Source organism: Enhydra lutris, unplaced genomic scaffold (genome assembly GCF_002288905.1).
Source record: "Enhydra lutris kenyoni isolate GAN:26980312 unplaced genomic scaffold, ASM228890v2 scaffoldscaffold10, whole genome shotgun sequence".
In the NCBI taxonomy this organism is placed as follows: domain Eukaryota; kingdom Metazoa; phylum Chordata; class Mammalia; order Carnivora; family Mustelidae; genus Enhydra; species Enhydra lutris.
The window spans coordinates 27519342-27538540 of record NW_019154094.1 but is presented as its reverse complement, the minus strand read 5'-3'; the positions used below and the strand labels follow the sequence as shown (position 1 = coordinate 27538540).

Sequence of the window (19199 nt, the reverse complement as noted above, 5' to 3'; positions counted from 1 at the left end):
TCTTTCTTTCTTTCTTTCTTTCTTTCTTTCTTTCTTTCTTTCTTTCTTTCTCTTTCATCTCAGCTGGAATGCTGCCTCTAAACTAGCTTTCACTTTTCCTTCCTTCCCCAACGTTCAGGTAAGGGAAGGATGGTATTTTGGGAAGCATACCATTCATAGGGCATCCCAAGTATGTGTGACTTACACCCCAAGGAACAAAGGAATACAGCACCATATTTCTTGGAGCAGAAACTAGGTTCAGTGTTAGTAGTAAAATCACAGAAACCTCTCCATTATTTTGAACATGATTGTGGCCAGATTCTTCTGCAAGCTTCAAAATGAGCTGGTCTCATCACAAGGTTTGAAAAGATATGAATCTGGATTATTCATAATGAGAGTTGCTGGGCTGCATCCCCATAAAAGACAATTGCTGAAAACAACAGGTTAATGTGGCAAGTTAATAGATCCCTTTGATTCATTTACCCTTGCAGTTGACCTCCTCCCCCCCCCCACCACCATATTTTCTACTTTGGGAACTTGGAGAAGGAATGGGCCCATGTATTTATTTCTCACAGGGCACAATCTGGTCCTTCCGTAACGAGAAGAAATGAGTTTGATGCAGCACCCAACAACATTTTAGACATTTGCTAATAAACTTGACTTCTGTTTTCCTTCCTTGCAATGCTGGTGTTGCCTACGGTCATGGCGCCTCAGGCTGTGGTCTTGCCGACTCGTTCAAGCTAGACAGGCTCAGGCTTGGGCAGTGCTTGGATGGAATCCCTCCCAAGACAACTCAGGTGCCGGAGACTCGGTGGTGGTGATTCAGCGTCTGGCACTGGCTCCAGCGAGGAGCAGCCAACCAGGGCCTCAACAAGGTGGTTATAGGGCCCTGTGTTAATAGGTGTATGGAGTAGGAGTATGATGGTGGGGGTTTTGTCTCCTCTTATAAGAGACTTCAAACAGACTTCCTGACTGTTTAGAGCCATTAAACTTATTTCAGCTGATTTTGCAAGAGGATCATAGATATCCTTTTTCTTTTTGTCTCATGAAAATTCCTAACCTTTACCTTCTTTGGCGGCAAGTATCCTCTATGTGGATACTTAAATAATAAAAATTACTCATAACTGCAAGCAAATATAGGGTTTTCTGACCCCTTTCTGCCCCTAGCTTTCCTTTGGGGGTGGGACTTGTAGCAGAATACCTCTCCCTGTGTAGGGCCTTCTGATATGTCTGTGTCCTTATCTCTGGTACTTGGGGTGTGGGATCGAGTTTGAGCCCTAAGGCATGAATGCTGGCGAATCACGGCCTGAGATGCGCACAGGGGCCCAGTTCTGTTCTCTTTCACACCAATTCTTGAAAGAAAGAGAGAAAAAGAGAAAAAGGAAGGAAGGAAGGAAGAAAAAGAGTAAAAAGGAAGGAAGGAAGAAGCAAAGAAAATACTATCTGTCATCTTTTCTTTTGGAAAACACACTCTAATTGATTGCCAGCATTAAAAAACTCCCAAAAGGTCTTTACCTTATTTGTTGCATTTTAAAGTAAAGCCAAAGTGAAAAACTTAAGTATTAAGTGTCGTAGCAGTGATAACCATCCTGTGTGTAGTGTGAAGAAGAGAAAGTGATGTCAGGAAGGATTTGGGAAACCTGGCTTGAGCAAATAGGGAAGGTGGAGGTCCCGGGTGGTGCAGATAATAAAGAAATGGCAGTGGTCCAGGTGGCGGAGGGATGCTATGTCCTGGCCTCCTCTCTGCCCACCCCACGCTCATGGATGACACTGCCTGTGCAGGTAGGACCTTGTCAGTAGGGATCTTTGACTTTTTCATTTCCTTTCCTTTTGGATTTCAACTCAAAAGCATAATGTTCGAATTCTGGAGATATGGGGTTGTCTGTGCTCCAGTTTTTCATCATGTCTATGTAGATATTGTCTCGTAAGCTCATTTGCAATTCTTGAGAAACCCATCCCTTCTAAGTATCAGCTGTTCTGGAAGGCTCCCAGAGGATACAATACCTTCTCCAGCTGTTAGCGCTCTGAGGATGGACGAAGCGTGGACATGGAACCTTTCCGTTCTAGGGCACTGATTCAAATCCAGTGTCCCAGCTCATCTAAGGCCTTGCTGTCTGCCCCACCTGCTCTGAAACAATGGGTGGTCAGGGGTGGGAGTCAAGTCAAGTGAATCAACAACCTATGAATGTTCAGAGTCTGTTTGCATTCTCATCAAGTAGACCAAACAGTGACCAGTGCAAAGAGACTCTGATAGGCTCTCTGATGATTTTTTGGTGGTTGTTACCCCCATATATGAAAATTTTAATGTTTTCTTTTTTTTTCTTCCTTTTTTTTCCCCTTAAGACACCAGTGACATGACTTGATGGTCTGCCATAGTGCTTTCTTTGGTTTTGTATCTAATGTTTATACAATCACTAGAGTCAGAATCTTTCCTTAGACAAATCCCTCTATGAGATTAGCTTACTTTTCCATTTTCCTGCGATAACCAAGTGCTCCCATTTGTAAATCCTCCCTCCCCTCCCAACCCCCACCCCAGTTGGCATTCCTATTGGAGACCTCACTGCCTCGGAGTGCTGTGGATTCTGTATGAACGCATCTACACCTCTAGTCCTATCAGCCACTGACCTTTCTGTCCTTTTCTAAGTGATCCACAGGTGCTCTTTCCATCCTGCCCTGGAGTGGTTACTATCTAAAGGAAGGAGGTGATGGAGTTTCTCTGCATACTCAGTTCCAGGTCTGGCTACAGAGCAATCTTTAGATTGTGTTTATTGATGAGCCCTGTTGTTAAGATGGTAGTTAGTTGCTGGGTTGCCCCAAGATAGCAGACGATTTTATGCGGGAAGAGAAACTCTCTAGAGGTACTCAAGGTGCATCATGAGGTTGAGAAATAAAGACGAGGACATGACTTCTTTCCTCCTAAGCTTCCCATGCTGTGTTTTATTGCTAGCTTCCCCCCCCCCACCCCCATACGCACTGTGACTGTTGATTAGCCTGGGAAATTATCTGAGAAACAGGTTTGATCTTGAGGGGTGGGGAGAGTCTAGGAAAAGAAATTAGAGGAAGGGTGGCTGACTCAGAGCAGCCTTTGAAGCTGGAAGTGGGACAACTTGTCAGGGCAGACAGGAAATAACCGACTTTTCTCCACTGGCCAATAGCACATGCTGTCTTCATTCTGATGCTGTTCGGGACCTCACAGCCAATTGAAGGGATTCATTCTGAACTGGTGTAAATTATCTGTGAGAAGAAACACGTATGCAAAGTTTGCAACTCGTTTTAAATAGTTTCAGAAAGAGGAGCACACGGATGTATTTTGTTTTCACGTCCCGGTTCTTTCTGGAAAATTAAATAGGACTTTGAGCTTTAAGAACAGTGAGTTAGTAAGGTCCGGGCATGTCAGCTAACTTCTAAGCTTATTTTGGGCAACTGATTGCAATCTTTGTTTTTATGAAATTGTGTCCAGTGGAATCTTCAGGGGATCTCAGAATACAGATAGCAACCCAAGGCATGGCTCGGCAAACTTTTCCTGTACAGGGCCAGGGAGGAAATATTTTAGGCTCTGCGGGCCATACAGTCTGTATTGAAAGTACTTCACTCTGCCTGGTGATACAAAAGCAGCCACAGACAGTGTGTAATGAAACAAACACGACAGCGTTCCGATAAAACTTTATTTGTGGATACTGAAAATTGAATTCCGTATAATTTTCACATGTCACCAAATATTCTTCCCTTTATTATTTCCCCAACTATTTAAATAAGTAAAAACCATTCTCATCTCGTGGGCTGAGCACTAACAGCTGATGTGGGGATTTGGTCCACGGGCTACAGGTTGCTGACCCAGGACCTAAAACACTGCGGTTCGTCATATTTTTTTGAGGACCTCCAAGTATCAGTGCTTCTCTCAGGCCTCACCACCAAGTGTGTAAAAAGACTCACGTGAAGTTTTTCTCTTTCTGCCAGTTTGCTTTAAGTATATGCGTGTGCTTATTCCAATCATATTTTATATAAAGTTATTGCTGTTTCTTAAAATATGGTAAACATGTTTTTGAACATTGGCTGCCTTAATAAACATGCTGAACATGGGGATACCTGGCCCCTTCCGTATAAACGCCTGCTCTGAACTTCAGCTATAAATAGCTCAAAAGTTGTAAAGATGCTTGTGCGAAGCGTATCTTGTAGATAACAGTTGGCACTTACCAAGAAGGTGAAGGCCCTCAAGAGAATGACATAATTTTGAACCCGTAGAATTGATGGTGTATCAGAAATGCTTAGGCCCCAGTTAGCATAGGTGCATGACTTGCCAAACCAGCAACCAAGGACACTCCCGGACTCTTGAGTACTCCGAGCTGGTTGTGGCCCACGGAGCCTTGATCATAAGGCAACTTTGACCCCTTGCGCCGACTGGGGTATAGGTAATAGCCAAGGCAGAGAGGGAGGCCGGCAAGTTCACAGATTAAGAGAGTACACGCACGCCTTCCATCCCCTTCCTCTGTTGGCTCACAGAGCCATTTATTTTATCCGTTGAAGGAAAATAGATGTGAGTGTGTGCATCTGGGCTTTAAGTCCCTGGTTTTATCAGTCACCCCCTTTCTATGACATCTTCAAACTACGTCTTTCTTGTAACCTGAGCCTAGCACTCAATACAGCACCAAGTTGTCCAGTGCCAAGCAATTGTCACATCTGTTATAAAGGAAGTGTTGACTCAACCCAGCCCAGGAACCGCCATCAATAGTGAAAGGTCTCCAGAGATGGGATGGGACCTTTTACGTTATTTATATTAGCAGTTGGTCTGGAACTGGAGTCAGAGTTGATCTTTGCTTCTTAAGAGATAAATTCTTTCATTTGTTCATATCCTTTCTCTTTCTCTCCCCGCCCCACACCAGCCCTTTTTTCTTCTCCCTCATACATGCACAAACACATATCCATGCATCTTTTTATTCTGTATCCAAAGGATCTCGTTTTTCTTCAAATAGGCTATCATAACTTCTCTTCAGATGTGATTGAGATATCATTATAGAAATGAGAAATGTTCTTCCTCCCTCTTTAGTTGTACTGGAACATATCTCTAAGGCTGGCTGTCAAGTAAGCTCGTATGGGTAACTCATGGTGCAGTTTCCAAAGAGGGTCCCATCAGTCATTTCAGATTTGGCACTGACCAACAATGAATAGGAGATCGAACATTCTTGACTTTCCAATAATACCAGAGATTCGTATTATAAATTACATAATACAGCTCATATTATCATGATAATGCTCAAATGCGTAATCTAGTACACTAAGGATTTATGTTCTCTTCTTTTTTAAGACAATTTAAAATCTAGATCACAATGCTTTACATATACTGGAAATCAGAAAAGCAAATGTCCTTTGGTGGTTGATTTCACAGCACTTTATAAGTTCTAATAAATGATCTTTTAATGTGCTTGCTGAGACCTCCGTTGATTTGGGGGTAGGGGAGGATAGGTTTAATACTTTGCTCCAACTTGGTTCCCATAATCAGGATAAGGTCAGGGAATTGTTGTGAAGCAATACATAACAATTCAGATCAAGGGGAATAATTTATACTAGTATTGCCTCAGCATCCCAGATATTTAAAATTATTTTGCATATTTACATTCATTTTGAGAATAAAATTTGGAAGCCAGTTTGCACATATGTCCATCTTGCATTCTTCTCTCTTGGGTAGTTTGACTGAAAAATCACCTGTGTTCGTACAAGTTCCTAAGCCTTTTCTACCCTGAGTTGCTGTCTTTGATTATCATCTTCAGCAGGGCTCGGTATGAAATGCTGTAAGGTAGCTGGAGTTCATTACATGATTATTTAAGTTCACGTGCTCCACGTTCGGTCTAAAAAAAGATGTTGTACACGTACATGATTTTATCTCCTAAAACCAGGAAAATAATCACAAGGATTTCACTAGCCAATTTTGAAATGTTTTAGAGCCAGCTCAGTAGACATTGGTTGAAAACTTAGGTTTGAGTCCTATACTTTCTTTTGCTCGAGTATACTTAGGAGAACATAAGAATAGTTTTGTGTGGCGTGTGTGTATGTTTTTTAAAAAGACACTAAATACCATCCCTTTTGCCAAAACGAGTTCAGTGCACAGATTCTCTGAGACTTGGTTATTTAAAGACTGAGTACCTGTTCTCCAAATACTTGGTGACACACAGTAAATAATTTTAACGAAGGTTGGTGACTATGGAATTTGCATCATTTTGCCTTGCTTTGCTTGTTCTGTTCTAGTATCAAATGTCCTTACTTTCTCCTCTTCCCCACCATGTCTTCCTCCGTACTCTTTTCCTTGTCATCTACAGTCCCTCTGCCTGCCCTCCCAGGTAGCAGCCAGACCCTTCCTTGTTCATCCGTTCATTACTCCGGGAACTCTGAAGCAAACCCCTGGACTGTGTAGCTGTTCCCTTCCCTACATTAAAAAGCCGTAAAACCCTCATGTGAAGTAGTTAAGAGAACATATATAGTAGGAGGAAAGGCTTTTGCTCCTGCAGGCACCTTGCAAAGGGGACTATTTTTCTTATATGATATAAATGAAATCTTCACTCTGCCCACTTTTACACCTACGCATGTACTGAGCGTCTCCAAGGAGACAAGGAAACCCGGAGTCCAGTGATGGTGAATCCTCCTCGGAGACAGCAGGCTGGAGTCTCGGGCAGCTCTCCCAGGCGTCTTGGCTTCCAGATGCCCCTCTCAGACAGCCTCTCTTCTGGAGGCTCTTCCAGGCAGGCTTTCTCGAACATGTCTCTCCCTTTACAGATGAGCTAGCCTGTACGTTACATCTGAAGGGCTGGTAGTGGTTGAGTTCAGTCGGCAGAAGGCCTCCCTGGGACAAGGTGGGGGGTGTCCTAGGGAGGTGGGACGGGAAGTTTCCGTCTTTCCTAAGATTCTTCCTTGTCACCCATTTATCCATGCACCTGTTTCATGGCTTCCCTGTGTGCCTTTTAGGCACAAAGGCACCGCTCAACCTTACAAAATGTCTAGAAAATACTCTTTGCTACAGTAGTACGGTCGTGAGTTCAGTTAGTGAAGTGGTCCTTTCAGAAGCCCTGCCCTTGCAGATCTGACATTTTTCGGTGTCTGTCATGAACAGTCCTTCTTGACTACTCTCTCTTCCGTTCCCCCTGAGATCAGTGCACAGGGCCCTCCAGGACATCCTACCTTTCCCTCATTCCATGCTGTCACTATGACATTTTTTGGAACTACATACCTGAGTGTTTTATGCAAATGAAGTCTTTGTTTCTCTCTGAGGAATGCATTACCATCATATGTCCATTACGCACACTTTCAGAGATTTCTAGCATCAGATCCTTTGGCTGTGGTGACCACATCTACTGGTGCATCTTCTTTGAGGCACCAATAATTAGTTACTATGTAGAAATTATTATTGATGCAATCCCCAAGAAATCTCATTCTGTCTCTAAACTCTAAGCACGTCATTAAATGAACAGTCTTGACATCTCTTCGACATGAACATTCTTGGTTCTCAGCCAAATTAACTCAACTAGTGTAACTTCTCATGTGATTTCCTAGCACACTGTCTGCAAACTTCAGTCTTCTGTTGCTGATCCGGCTGCCCTCTTTAGAAAGGTGTGGCATTATTTCTGTTAAATTCTTTGACAGTAAATGTTCTCATGAGGGTTTCTTGATGACACTTTTTTTTTTCTTTTTTTACTTGAACGTTTAAAAAAGATTGGTCAGTCAGTTTTCTGAACTTGGGAGGACTCTGCTGTTTACCTTTTGCTTTACCCCCAGTTCATATTACTGCTCTAGTTTCTGCCTTTAAATAAAAACCACCTATGTTACGAGCTTCAAAGCATCATTCTTTATTAGGCATGATCTGTTTTGTTCACAGGTGCATAATGTACATTTTGAATTGACCTAGAGGTCGCATTTGCTACTTTTTTTTTTTTCTTAGATAGGTTCTTCAGGTCACCCTGAGTGTATCTTACCTTATTTGATTTTCCTTCTCACATACCTTTATCCATAGTGTGTTTCACCATTGAGCTTCTCTTTATCTGGGCTCAGAAGAGGTCAAAGTCTTACTTCCTTTTGACTCGAGCTCTTAAGTTCCCCCCACAAATTGTAGAATGAAGCCGCCTCCCAAAAAAGCCCCATTGTCATCTCCTAAATCTGTGCCTTCTGTCCAGGTCTTTCCTCGCTGCTCTGCTTTCCTTCCTCAGGGTGCCAGTCATTCATGGTCCCAGTTATGTCACACTGATGGCAGGAATAGTGCATCGGCCTGGGTGGATTGCTGTGTCTAAGGAACTGGCTGTACCACTGACTCCATCTAAGAAAATGTAAACCAAATGAGAAAAGTTCCCCAGCTTAGACTGCTGGGAAGTTTTGTGGGCTGTTTCATTGGCCTGGAAATGCGAAAGTCAGGATCCCATCCTCAAGTGTACTTCCTGGAATCCTTTATGTGAAGGAAGCTCCGAACACGGCGACTCACACCAACGTGTTTCTTCCATTTTTCCTTCCAGGCACTTCAAGTGGCCAGACAGCTTCTCCTTCAGCAGCAACAACAGCAGCAAGTTAGTGGATTAAAATCTCCCAAGAGGAATGACAAACAACCAGCCCTTCAGGTGATAATTCTTTTTTGAAAAACATTAACATTATACACTTTGGGAGAGCTGATACGCCATTCAGAAGTAGATTGTGTTGGGAGTTGCAAATCACGTATGACGATCTTCTGCAGAAGGTGCATTTTTTTAGTTTACCAGCAGAGGATGACATTTTGGAAAATAATGTCTATTCAACCAAGAGTGTGGTGGTTGAGGAGAAGATCTTCTAACGAGTTGCTGTAATAGGAAGATGAGTTTTGCAGGTGTGCGTTGCTTATCAGGGACCATGTAGACCAAGAAGAAAAAGTTCCTGGTACTCAAGATAGGTCACTTCCTTCTCTCATGGTGGGGCTGGAAACATGATACCCACACCCATAACTTTAGTGCAGTGGTTTTCAACTGGGGGAGATTTTACTGGCCCCCCACCCCCCACCAAGGGACAGAGAGCAATGTCTAGAGATAATTTTTGGTTGTCCCACGGGGGACATTGGTGCTCCTGACACCTAATAAGTAGAGGTCAAAGATGCTATTTAATTGATCATACACTGTACGGGGAGATTCCCCACAGCACAGAACCATTCATCCCAAAGTGTCAGTTGTGTCAAGAACGGCTAAGAGGACTGAGGAAGATACGGTACTTTTAATTTGCCTAGTCATCAATGTAATACGTATTTTGTTCTTTAGCGGATATTTTCAGAATACTTCTCGATCACTAATGACAAATGGCAGGTGATTTTCATGTAAAGATATCAAAAGAGTTTTAGCAACTTCTGATTTCAGCCCTATTGAGGGCAGGGGCTAACGGTGTAGAAAAAGGGAATTCATAAAAAATCTAATTTGGATTTTTGACTCGGAGTAGAAAAGTGGCATAGAAATTTCAAAGAAACTTGATGGAGGCTGTTCGTGCCCACACCGGAGGCAGGGCACTTGCAGGTCCGACATGATTCAACTTGCGTATGTAGCTCAGAGTGGGCAGCCTCAAAGCAGGAAGTGAAGAGGAGTTTCTCACACTGGACATTTGGGGACAGAACTTGTAGATGGTAGCTGTTGGGTATAACTTGGCACCAGTGACTGTGACCATGAGGTCAACCCAAATTCCAGCTTGTGTTGACTTTTCTCAGATCAGAGTGAACCAACACCAGTTCCCAAATTATCCTGCAAAGATCTAACTGACATTTGGGGAGCAAGTCCTAGTTCTTCTACATCTGCTCGGGAAGCCGTCACTGTCTAGGTCAAGTTTGGCACTAAAGTAACCCTCTATGGGAACAGTTGGGTGACAGTGTGTATTGCTGACTAACACTTTCAAAACCAGTTAGTTACTTGGTAAACCATCATCACCAATCCCTAGGCCTTTTCACGTGTGTGAATGCTGGGGACATTTTTAATGAGGTACAGGGCCATTGAGGTCCCATGTCAGGTGCTATAAGAAGTGCTTTGTTGTGCAGATGTCTTAAGAACAGCTCTGGAGGATGAAATATGACTGGGTTGACCTTTCAGCTGTGAGCTTATTTGTCAGGATTCAAATAAGTTGAAAGGATCAAACTGAACAGTTTCCGTAGTCAGACTGGGAATTGTGTTTCAGAGGTCAGCTGCGGAGGCCACATTGCAGATTCCAGAACATAGCCAATTGTTGGTACATATTAAAGTGTTGGGGCATCTCCTGCAGACAGAGACACAATTAAAATTCTAATTTATTAATGTATACAGGGAACTAGCCCAGCCTGTCACTCAGTGATTCAAATGACTGTCCATTCTTTTTGCCTCCCTCTTGGAGCTCTAACAGCCTTAAAAATACCGTGAGTCCTCTTGAATTTATCAGACTTCAAGTGCATTGGAAAAATGACAATATATTATTGGGGGGAGGTGGGACTCTCACACGTAGTAGAGCTTCGGTTAGGGATAATTTTAAAAAGTACACACATACACAATCTGTCTGATGCACTGCTCTGCAGTATTGAATATCATATGTAATTTTTTTATACTAGACTTATATTCCCTCATACTTGCTTTTTAAAGACATATGGCATTTTTAGGTAACTTCTTTTCCAAGATGAACGAAGTTGCTTTAGGGCTAAATATACGAAGTAAAGTTTCAGGGGATTTCCTTCTGAGGGCTCATTTTCTTGCCCGTTATAAGGTTTTTAGCCACCAGAAGAGTATGATACAGAGAGCTTCATTTTTCTTGGCAAAGACAGTGTCAAAACCAACCTAACACATTCTGCTGAGCTCTTCAGTCTGTATAGAAAGTGCAGGGCGAGGGGGGCCATCTTGAATTCTGGTTTTGCTAAATAAGATGTTTTGAGTGCCTTCCTAGCCCTCCGTGGGAGAGTTGACAAGCATGGAATTTAGACCAGGTTCAAGAGTTGATTGGGGGGGAGAAAATGAAGAGTTGGTTGACTGGTTGTGTGTGCGTGTGGCTGTGTGTATGCCTGTGCGTGTGCGTGCATCCGTCATGTGCGTCATAGACCGCGTCTTGCCAGCTGCCTGGTAGGGTCATACGATTCAGCAGGCTTTCTTAGGTTGGCTGGCCTTCCACGAACAGAGGGGAGAAATTACTAACCTAGGTCGCGTGGTGTACTACCTCCTTACAAAAATACGTACAGAGACTCGGTGATTCACAGAAGGAATAACCTTCACATTGAAAGAGATCTTGCCATTCCGTGTCCTCGCTGGGGACATCTCAGCCAGTGTGGCTCTGAAACGAAAGGGAACTCCTATAACCTTAACAGTGTTCATCTCTGTTCTTCATACCCTTTATAACCACATTGAGAGACCTATTTTAGCAAATTTCAGATCTTCCGCATAGAGGAAGGCTTGACAGGGAAGAAGAATTTGATCTGCTGATTGCTTGAGGAAAAAAAAAAAAAAAGGAAGAAAGAAAGAAAGAAACCCAAATCCTCAAATATACTGTGACTTATATTTTAGGCATATCTCACACTTCCTTGCTTTATGTTTGGCAGCGTTCTCCAGTTTCACAGGCTGATGATAACAAACAAAAGAGAATGGAAAGTTAGAGGAGGCTCTCAGTGGTTACTCGATAGAGATCACAAAATGTAGTCGAACATCAGCAATTTGGACTAATTTCAGGAAGACGAGAGTAAATAAGAGAGAAACGCTCTCTCCAGATACACATGCAGAAGTCAACCTGAGCTGGCCACATTCTTGGGCGACGTGTGGTTTACAAAATACAGGCATTAATTGGGTATAGATATTGCTTTTGAAGTTCTTAAAAAATGTTCAACTTAGTAACCTAAATCGCCCCTCCTTTAGTCTCTCGAGTTGCCTTGCAACTTTTTTATGAATGATCCAAATGAAAACTGAAAATTGGCCCCATTGTAAATTCATAATCAGGAGGATCTGAATTTATTCAATGTGACGCGGTGAGCATTTCTGGGTCAGCCTCCACGCGCAGGGTATCCCGCTGACGCTTAGCTACATGAGACTGCCAGGGGTATAGACCCTGCCTTCAGGAGGCTTATGACTTGTAAAAGAATTAACAAGGTTTTGCTGCAGAAAAAGAAAATTATATGTAGGTAAAAATAGTAGGCTTGCTTTTATAAATATTTATATGCTTCTGAAGATTGCTTAAACAAGTGAAATAAATGCTTAACGGTGCAGGTGTGCTCATAACCTCGAAAATGTGTAACTTTATTGGCTGAAGATTAATTTGTGAGTAGATGAGCAATTTTATTGATCGAATTTTGGAACTTTGACCACCGTTTCTGGGTAGTAATTCATTTTGGTTCTTTAAGCATTTTAGTTGTTGGCACGAGTACATAAACTGGAAGGAAATCAAATGACACATTTTCTCCTAAGAAAGTAAAAGTACATGTGTACTCTGGCAGCAGGAAAGTCAGGAAAGAAAGTAAACCGTGTGTGTTGCTTGCAGCAGAAAGCTGACCACAGTTTCAGGCCGTCTGTAAAGAACTTGAACTTGAAACCGGTCATCGGAGATTTTCCCCTCCTGCCCCTCCTCTCCCTTCCAAGGTTACATCATGTGGGAGCCCCTCACCCAGAAGGCCATTTCACTGGAAGGAGGATAGTGAAATCCACTGGAAGTGCAGCTCGTGTGTCGTCCAGTTGGAAGCTCGGGATTATAATCAGGGCTCCTGCTTGAAGCGGAGGAGGTTAAAGTACAAGATCCAGCAGGTGATGGGGTTTTTTTTGTTTTGTTTTTTTTTGTTTTGGTTTTTTTTTTTTTTTTTTTTTTTTTTTAGCATTTTTATCTGCCGTTATATAAAACATGCTTTAGGCAACATTTTTGCTTTGCATTAATGCTACATATAATATTAGTACCTCATATCATTTCCACCTTATTCACTAAGGAATAAATTGGTAAGAGGAAGCCTTTAAAGGAAACTACGATTTTATGTTGTAGGTAGTGAAATGGAATGGTTTTGAAATACTGACCCTTAAAAAATATCCCTATGCATGGAATTAGTAAAGCAGATAATTCAGGAGAAGGAGGCAGATTTTTTTTTTTTTCCCCTTAAATGTCTGGAGTTAGCATTGTCTAGAATTGGCATCCCTGACCTTAAATTGATATGAGGTATTGAAATTTGGGTACCTTTTAAGATGTCATTGTTACCACATGACTTTGGAGAGTCCCCAGACCCTACAAAATAAATCTCAGTAAGAAACAATAAACTAGAAATGATGCTTTAAAAATGGCTATTAAGTCTTAGAGATTATACACACCATTAAAAGTATGATAGAAACAGTGACCCTGCCCCCTCAGGGGAAAAAAAAACAAAACGCATCCGCACACAGAAGTTTGTATCAGTTATAAGGGTTTCCTGAACCTCAAGAAATCCATCCCATGACCTGGGTCAGATACTCTTGCTTTCAGAATTTTTTTTTTTTTTTCTAAAATAGTATGTTTTGTCCTTGCCTCCAGACTTCTGATCTGAGTTGTAATGTAATGAATTAGCTCCTGTTTGCTCTTTCAGCTTCAGCAGTATATAGGATGAGCCTGTGTCCCAGTCCTTCCAGGATATCCCTGGTCTATGGCTGGTGCCAGAGTGTGTTTATTGACATTTCTCACGTAAAGCATCCCAGTTTGGACCTTTAATTATATGATCACCCTACCTATATGCATCTAAGCATCAAAATTCAAGTGTGATGCTACTATTCTATTTATTTATTCTTTAAGATTTTATTTATTTGAGAGAGGGAGATAGAGCGAGCATGGGCAGAGAGAGGAACAGAGGCAGAGGGAGAAGCAGACTCCCCGCCGAGCAGGGAGCCCGATGCGGGGCTCGATCCCAGGACCCTGAGATCATGACCTGAGCCAAAGGCAGTTGCTTAACCAACTGAGCTACCCAGGCGCCCCATGATGCTAATATTTTAAATGTGAGCATGTCTTTGTCACCATATGCATCTATCACTGTAGGCGAAGATAATGAATGTTTAGTTAGTGCTGAATGTGGACCATCCCCATAGCTGCCCTGGGATCTAGGAACTGTCCTTAAACTGTGCAATGGGTGAGGAAAAGGAACTCACAAAGGTTACCTGACTTACTACAGCGCATCCAGGCAGGTGCTGCACTAGGATGGGAAGTCAGGTGTTCTAGGACCACAGACGGCGGGTATGCCATCAGGAAGTTCACTGTAGCTTCCCTTTCCATGTACATTTCTCAGTATCTGCGGAGCGCCCGGTTTGCCACCAGTAAGCAAATTCTTCTATTTTCCATAGCATAAGCAAGAATAAAACCAAACCACCAAATTCCACTGTAAATATCAGGATTTCAGTTAAAAGGACTAAGATCTGTGTCATTATCCTAATTGTCGCCTCGTCTGTGTATGTGTCTCCGCGGTGAGCAACAGCAAAGAAAAGTTATTTGCCGTTCTCAAGTCTGAAGTGCTCTTATGAGCTTCCATGTGTTGGAACATGGAATGATATGTTATAATCACTGTTGGGGCTAGGAGGTGGGGAGGGACGGGGGAAAAAACATACTTGACTGGTCAGAAATGTGTGAATCGCTGACAGAATGACACATGTAATTAAGAGTGCTCCTACCCTCTTACCTTGTGGTTTACACCTTCAGTGTTGAAAAAGAGAGCGACTCCCACCTCGCTAATTACCATTATCACTGAAATGCTAGGGTTGGAGTCATTAGTTCCATGTGCATTTAATTAGAGGAAGGCTGAAATTGGATTTAACTTATTACTTTTTCATGGATCACTTTCTTGTCATCACTTCAAATTGGATTGCAGCCCCAGGTAACTAATTATGAGAGCCACAGGATCAAGAGTGAAAAAAAGAAGGTAATTAGGAATAACACTGTTGGACCCTTGCTGGTCGTCCACTTGTGCTTTGGAAAAAAGGAAGGGGGTGAAAAAAAACCGAGCCGTGTTTTGTAGTATTACAGATTAGGGAGTTAGAGGTATGCATGGTTGCTAGGCATCATGGGAACCCGTCACCACCCATAGTGGCTTCTGTGATATACAGCTGAGCTGGAGTTGTCGCATCCACATGGTTCCACAATCAGCTCCTTAATACCTAGATTAAACTTGCAAAAGCAACAGATTGGTTGTAGGTATGAGGCATCCCAACAACCGCGTAGTCTGGGGGGCCTCCCATATATGATTACAACAAAGCTGTCAAGATGTCTCTGAGCCAAACTACAGAATATTTTAAGTACAGGGAGTTAGAATTTAATGAACGTATTAATGTTCCAGAAACATCATTCATATCTGACAGGAAGACGTATCAGTCAGCACAACAGTAAGGTTTAAGGTTTATACATCGGGAATTTTTGTCAAAGTTTCCAGCAGACCGTACTATTTGGACCATTTACCGTACTTCTAGTTTGTTCTCTACCCCACCCCAGTGGTGTGGATAGGCAGGCTTGCTGAGGTTCTGTTTCTCCTTCCGCCCCTATCAAAAATACTTTAAAACAAATTATATTGTTTCCATGTGCAGAGCAGAATTCAGAACTGCAAGCAATCAATTTTATTGACATTGTCTGAAAAAATGTTGGTGACAGTTCGAGGATGTGAAAGGGTTGGATTTTTAAAGTCACCGGTACTAACTGGCCAAAAAAAAAAAAAAAAAAAGGTTTTTTGTTTTGTTTTGTTTTGTTTTTTGGGTTTTTTTTGAAATGTATTCTCATATTCTCATAACTCAAAAGAAGTCCTGTGAGTTAGACTCTCCCATGAAGGGATTCTTCTTTGATAGACGGTGATGGCATAATGAGAAGACTTGTTATCGAGCCTCTTGGTTTCCTTGAAGGGAGAAAAATCTTCCCAGAGAGGTGAATCACCAAGGAAAGATGGCTAGAGTTTCTTAAGTTGTTTAAAATCGGTTTTAATGTTCTGTTAATGTAAACAAATAATCATGATTCAGTCTTGGGTGACTTTCAAACCTGGGTAAGTGGGACTTGCTCGTTATTTTCTCAGGAATATAGAGAAGTGGAGACCACGATGTGCCCACCTGACAGAACCACGTTATTTATTCCCCAAGTGATAAAATACTCTTCCTGGAATTAGGAGTCCTTTTCTTTTGTGAACCTTCAGAGCAAAATCTCAAGAGCCAAAATAGTAATCATCAAATCTAATGCAGAAAATTAAAGCTTTTTTTTTTTTTGGAACATCTTAAGTTGATTTAGAATTTTTGTACACAATATTCGTCTGTGGTTGAAAGGGGGCACACCGAGGTCAAGTGATGTAGTGTTTTCCATTTTTCCATATGAGTCTCACAGTGTGTGATAAAAGCAAACTCCTTTATTTTGTAAGTCTGCTGGAATTTCTGATGAAGTGCAGAGGTCACGTTCCCTGTCAATTTGAGTAGCCAGCATTTTTTAACTACTGTTTTTTCTTCCCTTCTCTGTGTGTCTTTTCTTCCCTGCCCCCACCCCCACCATAAACCATGGTACTTTTCTGACACATGCACAGTGAAGTCTTCCAATCTGAAACTCATTAGCACACAGCATTGGACCCTGTCCAGTGGTTAGAAAATTTCCTGAAGCCCAGAATAACAGCATTTGGTGTAAGCACCACGGACCAGCAGTGACAATGGGGGTAGTCGCGTTCCTCTGGCGCCCGGCCCGGTCGGGAGAGCCAACTGACCGTGCAGTGCAGCGAGACAGAGGTCGTGCATATGGGATGGGCTCGAAAAGTTTGGTCCTTGGAGAAATAGGCTTCTGAAATCACAAGGCAGTATCTTTCCCCCCCGGCCGATCATTTCAGTTGGTTTGGGGGTATTTATCAACGTAAGATGCGGGAACGTGAGAGCAAACCATTAGAGAAAGACGACGAACACCAATTTCTACAAAATAATATTTTCAGTCCTGTAGCTGTTGGGTCATACAGAACCTATGGATTGAATGAATTCGTTCAGACTTTATTCATTGCCCCTCACTCTCTCCAGGTAACATGACCAAGGTGAAATCCTCATCCTCCCATTAGAAAAATTACCCGGTTCGCCGTGGGTCAGGATATTTTGAGCCAAGCTGTCAAGCAGGAAACGGTCCCACAAACGCGGCAGTAATCGTGTCAAATAGCAAGCAAGGAAGCTGGACTTTCCAGCAGCCGACCACTGCGAAGAGAACATCTGGGGCTCGATTCCGTTACTATTCCCATTTTGCAGATGAGGAATGGAGGGCCCGGAGAAGTTAAGTTGCCCAGGGCCGAAGAGCCGGTGAGTGGCCTAGCTAGGCTCGCAGCCCAAATAGTCCGGCACGCAAATCTGTGCTCTTACCCGTCCCATTCTACCGACTCTCCCCGAGCTACTGCCTGGGCCTCGCGGGCAGGGACAGTGAAAGGAACAGAATCAGAGTTGCTGATGCCTATGGCTTGTCACTAACCACTAGACCACACCGTCTCCTAATTTGGACATATGTTTATGGGCATATTTGAAAAATAGTGCTTGTAATTGAAATATGCACTTTCTAAAGGGAAATGACGCTTGGGAAAGAGTAGAAAGGCGGGTATTACTCAAAGTCTGCAGACAACTCTGCAAGTGATTGTCTAAAGGTAGCCGTTGAAAGTGAGAAGCGGTTTGGAAAATGTACAGTTTGGGAAATTTGTGTACCAATGTAATTACGGTAGTTGTGAGTTGATGTCATGCCTGGTAACTGTTTTTGTATTGCTTGGGCCTTTGTTACCGAGCTGTGATATCATGAGCAAACTATTATAAACACAGCATGGATATAGCATACTTGTGTAACAAAAGATCGGGAACTTTTATTAAGTTTGTTTTCCTTGTCATATTGTAAAAATTTATTATGTGTACTGTGTATATTAGAAACAGATTCGGGTAATTCTGTCTAAATGAAGTCATCCCGGCTATTTCCAGACTGTCTGTTTTTGGTTGTGAATAATTTTCATACATCAGATGGTTGTCATATTTAGTCGCTCTCAAAATTTTAAAGAGAACATATCCCATTTTGAACTTGGGGTGGACTTTAGCCGCCCTGCTGTTGCAATTGTTTGAGTTTGAAATTACTGCCCGGTGAATTATGGAGACTGAGTATAAGTCATTTCTAAAGGGCCTAGGCCTGCTCCCTCCTATTCATAACTTTTCCCCCCTTCATCAAAAGAACAGATTTTTAACTACTTAAGTAGTAGAATTTAAAGCTGCCAGCGCACAATTGGGCAAAGACTGCCAGCGCTTGTCCTTTTATGTTACATCCCATTGAGGAAATTTGGTAAACATTCAAGCAGACAGAGCCCAGCATTTATCGTTGTCGAATGGTAGAATGTGGATTTTAAATGGGTCGTTCAAAAACTTCGGATGACTCAATCCTTCCCAGTTACTCTCCCTAGCTCCTTTTGCTTACCAGGCTTTTACAACCTGAATATTCTGCCTGCTGCTTCAACTTTTTTTTTTTTTTTTTTTTCCAAACCAGCCGTTTTTCCTTCTTAACCTCCCCCGTATCTGGCTTTTTTCCTCGTCATTTTCTTGAAGTTTACTGTCACTAAATTCAGTGGCCAATTCTCTGTCCTTCCCTTAACCTGTCTGACTTCCTCACAGCTAAGTCATACTTTGGTTAACTCAGCTTTCTGGAAATGGCTTTCTTGCAAAGTTCTTTAAGTCCAGGCCCACCCCACCCCACCTCACCATACCCCAGTCCCCAGTCTCCAGACTGTTCTCCTTCTGTTCCCCAATTCTTTTCCAGAAGCCAAGTTCATTCTTTTCCCAATGTTCCCTTCCTTTGCTGTCCCCCGGCCGTGTGGATCTGTTGGCTTTGCCCGTCCTGTTACCTCTGCACCCATGAGGCCACGCCTGTTTATACCCCTTCCTAACTGCCTGTCTGTGGCTCTCCGCTCAGCATGACAACAGTTGCAGTTATCTCTAATTCAACTGATCACTTTTGTCACCAGGCTCTGTTAGTCAGAGTCATGAGTCATCATTGACTTATTAATTTCCTTCATCCCCACCACATTATCCATCATCGGATCTGCCATTTTTCCTTCCACTGGGTACCTTCTGTCCATTCCTTTCTTCGTGTTTCCCCTGCGGCTACCCTCCTGTTCCAGAGTTCAGACTTTCTGTTGGCACGTGCCTATACCTTAGCAAAGAACCCTCGTCTAGCCTCCTCTAGCCCCTCAGACGATCTCCTGTTGCTCCTGCATATCCCCGATCCTTCCTCCTGCTTTCAGCTTTCCATAAATGCTATTCAAAATCCCTTTCAAAATCCCTCAGTGA

The 19199-nt window shown here is 42.6% G+C and overlaps 1 protein-coding gene across 4 annotated transcripts in view; it reads left to right on the top strand.

Moving 5' to 3' along the window:
• The window catches only part of LOC111143744 (forkhead box P1), a 596731-nt gene that overhangs the window by 437177 nt on the left and 140355 nt on the right, over nucleotides 1-19199 (top strand). For all 4 annotated transcript variants that reach the window (XM_022497581.1, XM_022497580.1, XM_022497579.1 and 1 more), the window contains one exon: nucleotides 8469-8570. In XM_022497581.1, coding sequence (XP_022353289.1) covers nucleotides 8469-8570 — 102 coding nt within the window. The remainder of the gene's footprint in view (nucleotides 1-8468; nucleotides 8571-19199) is intronic.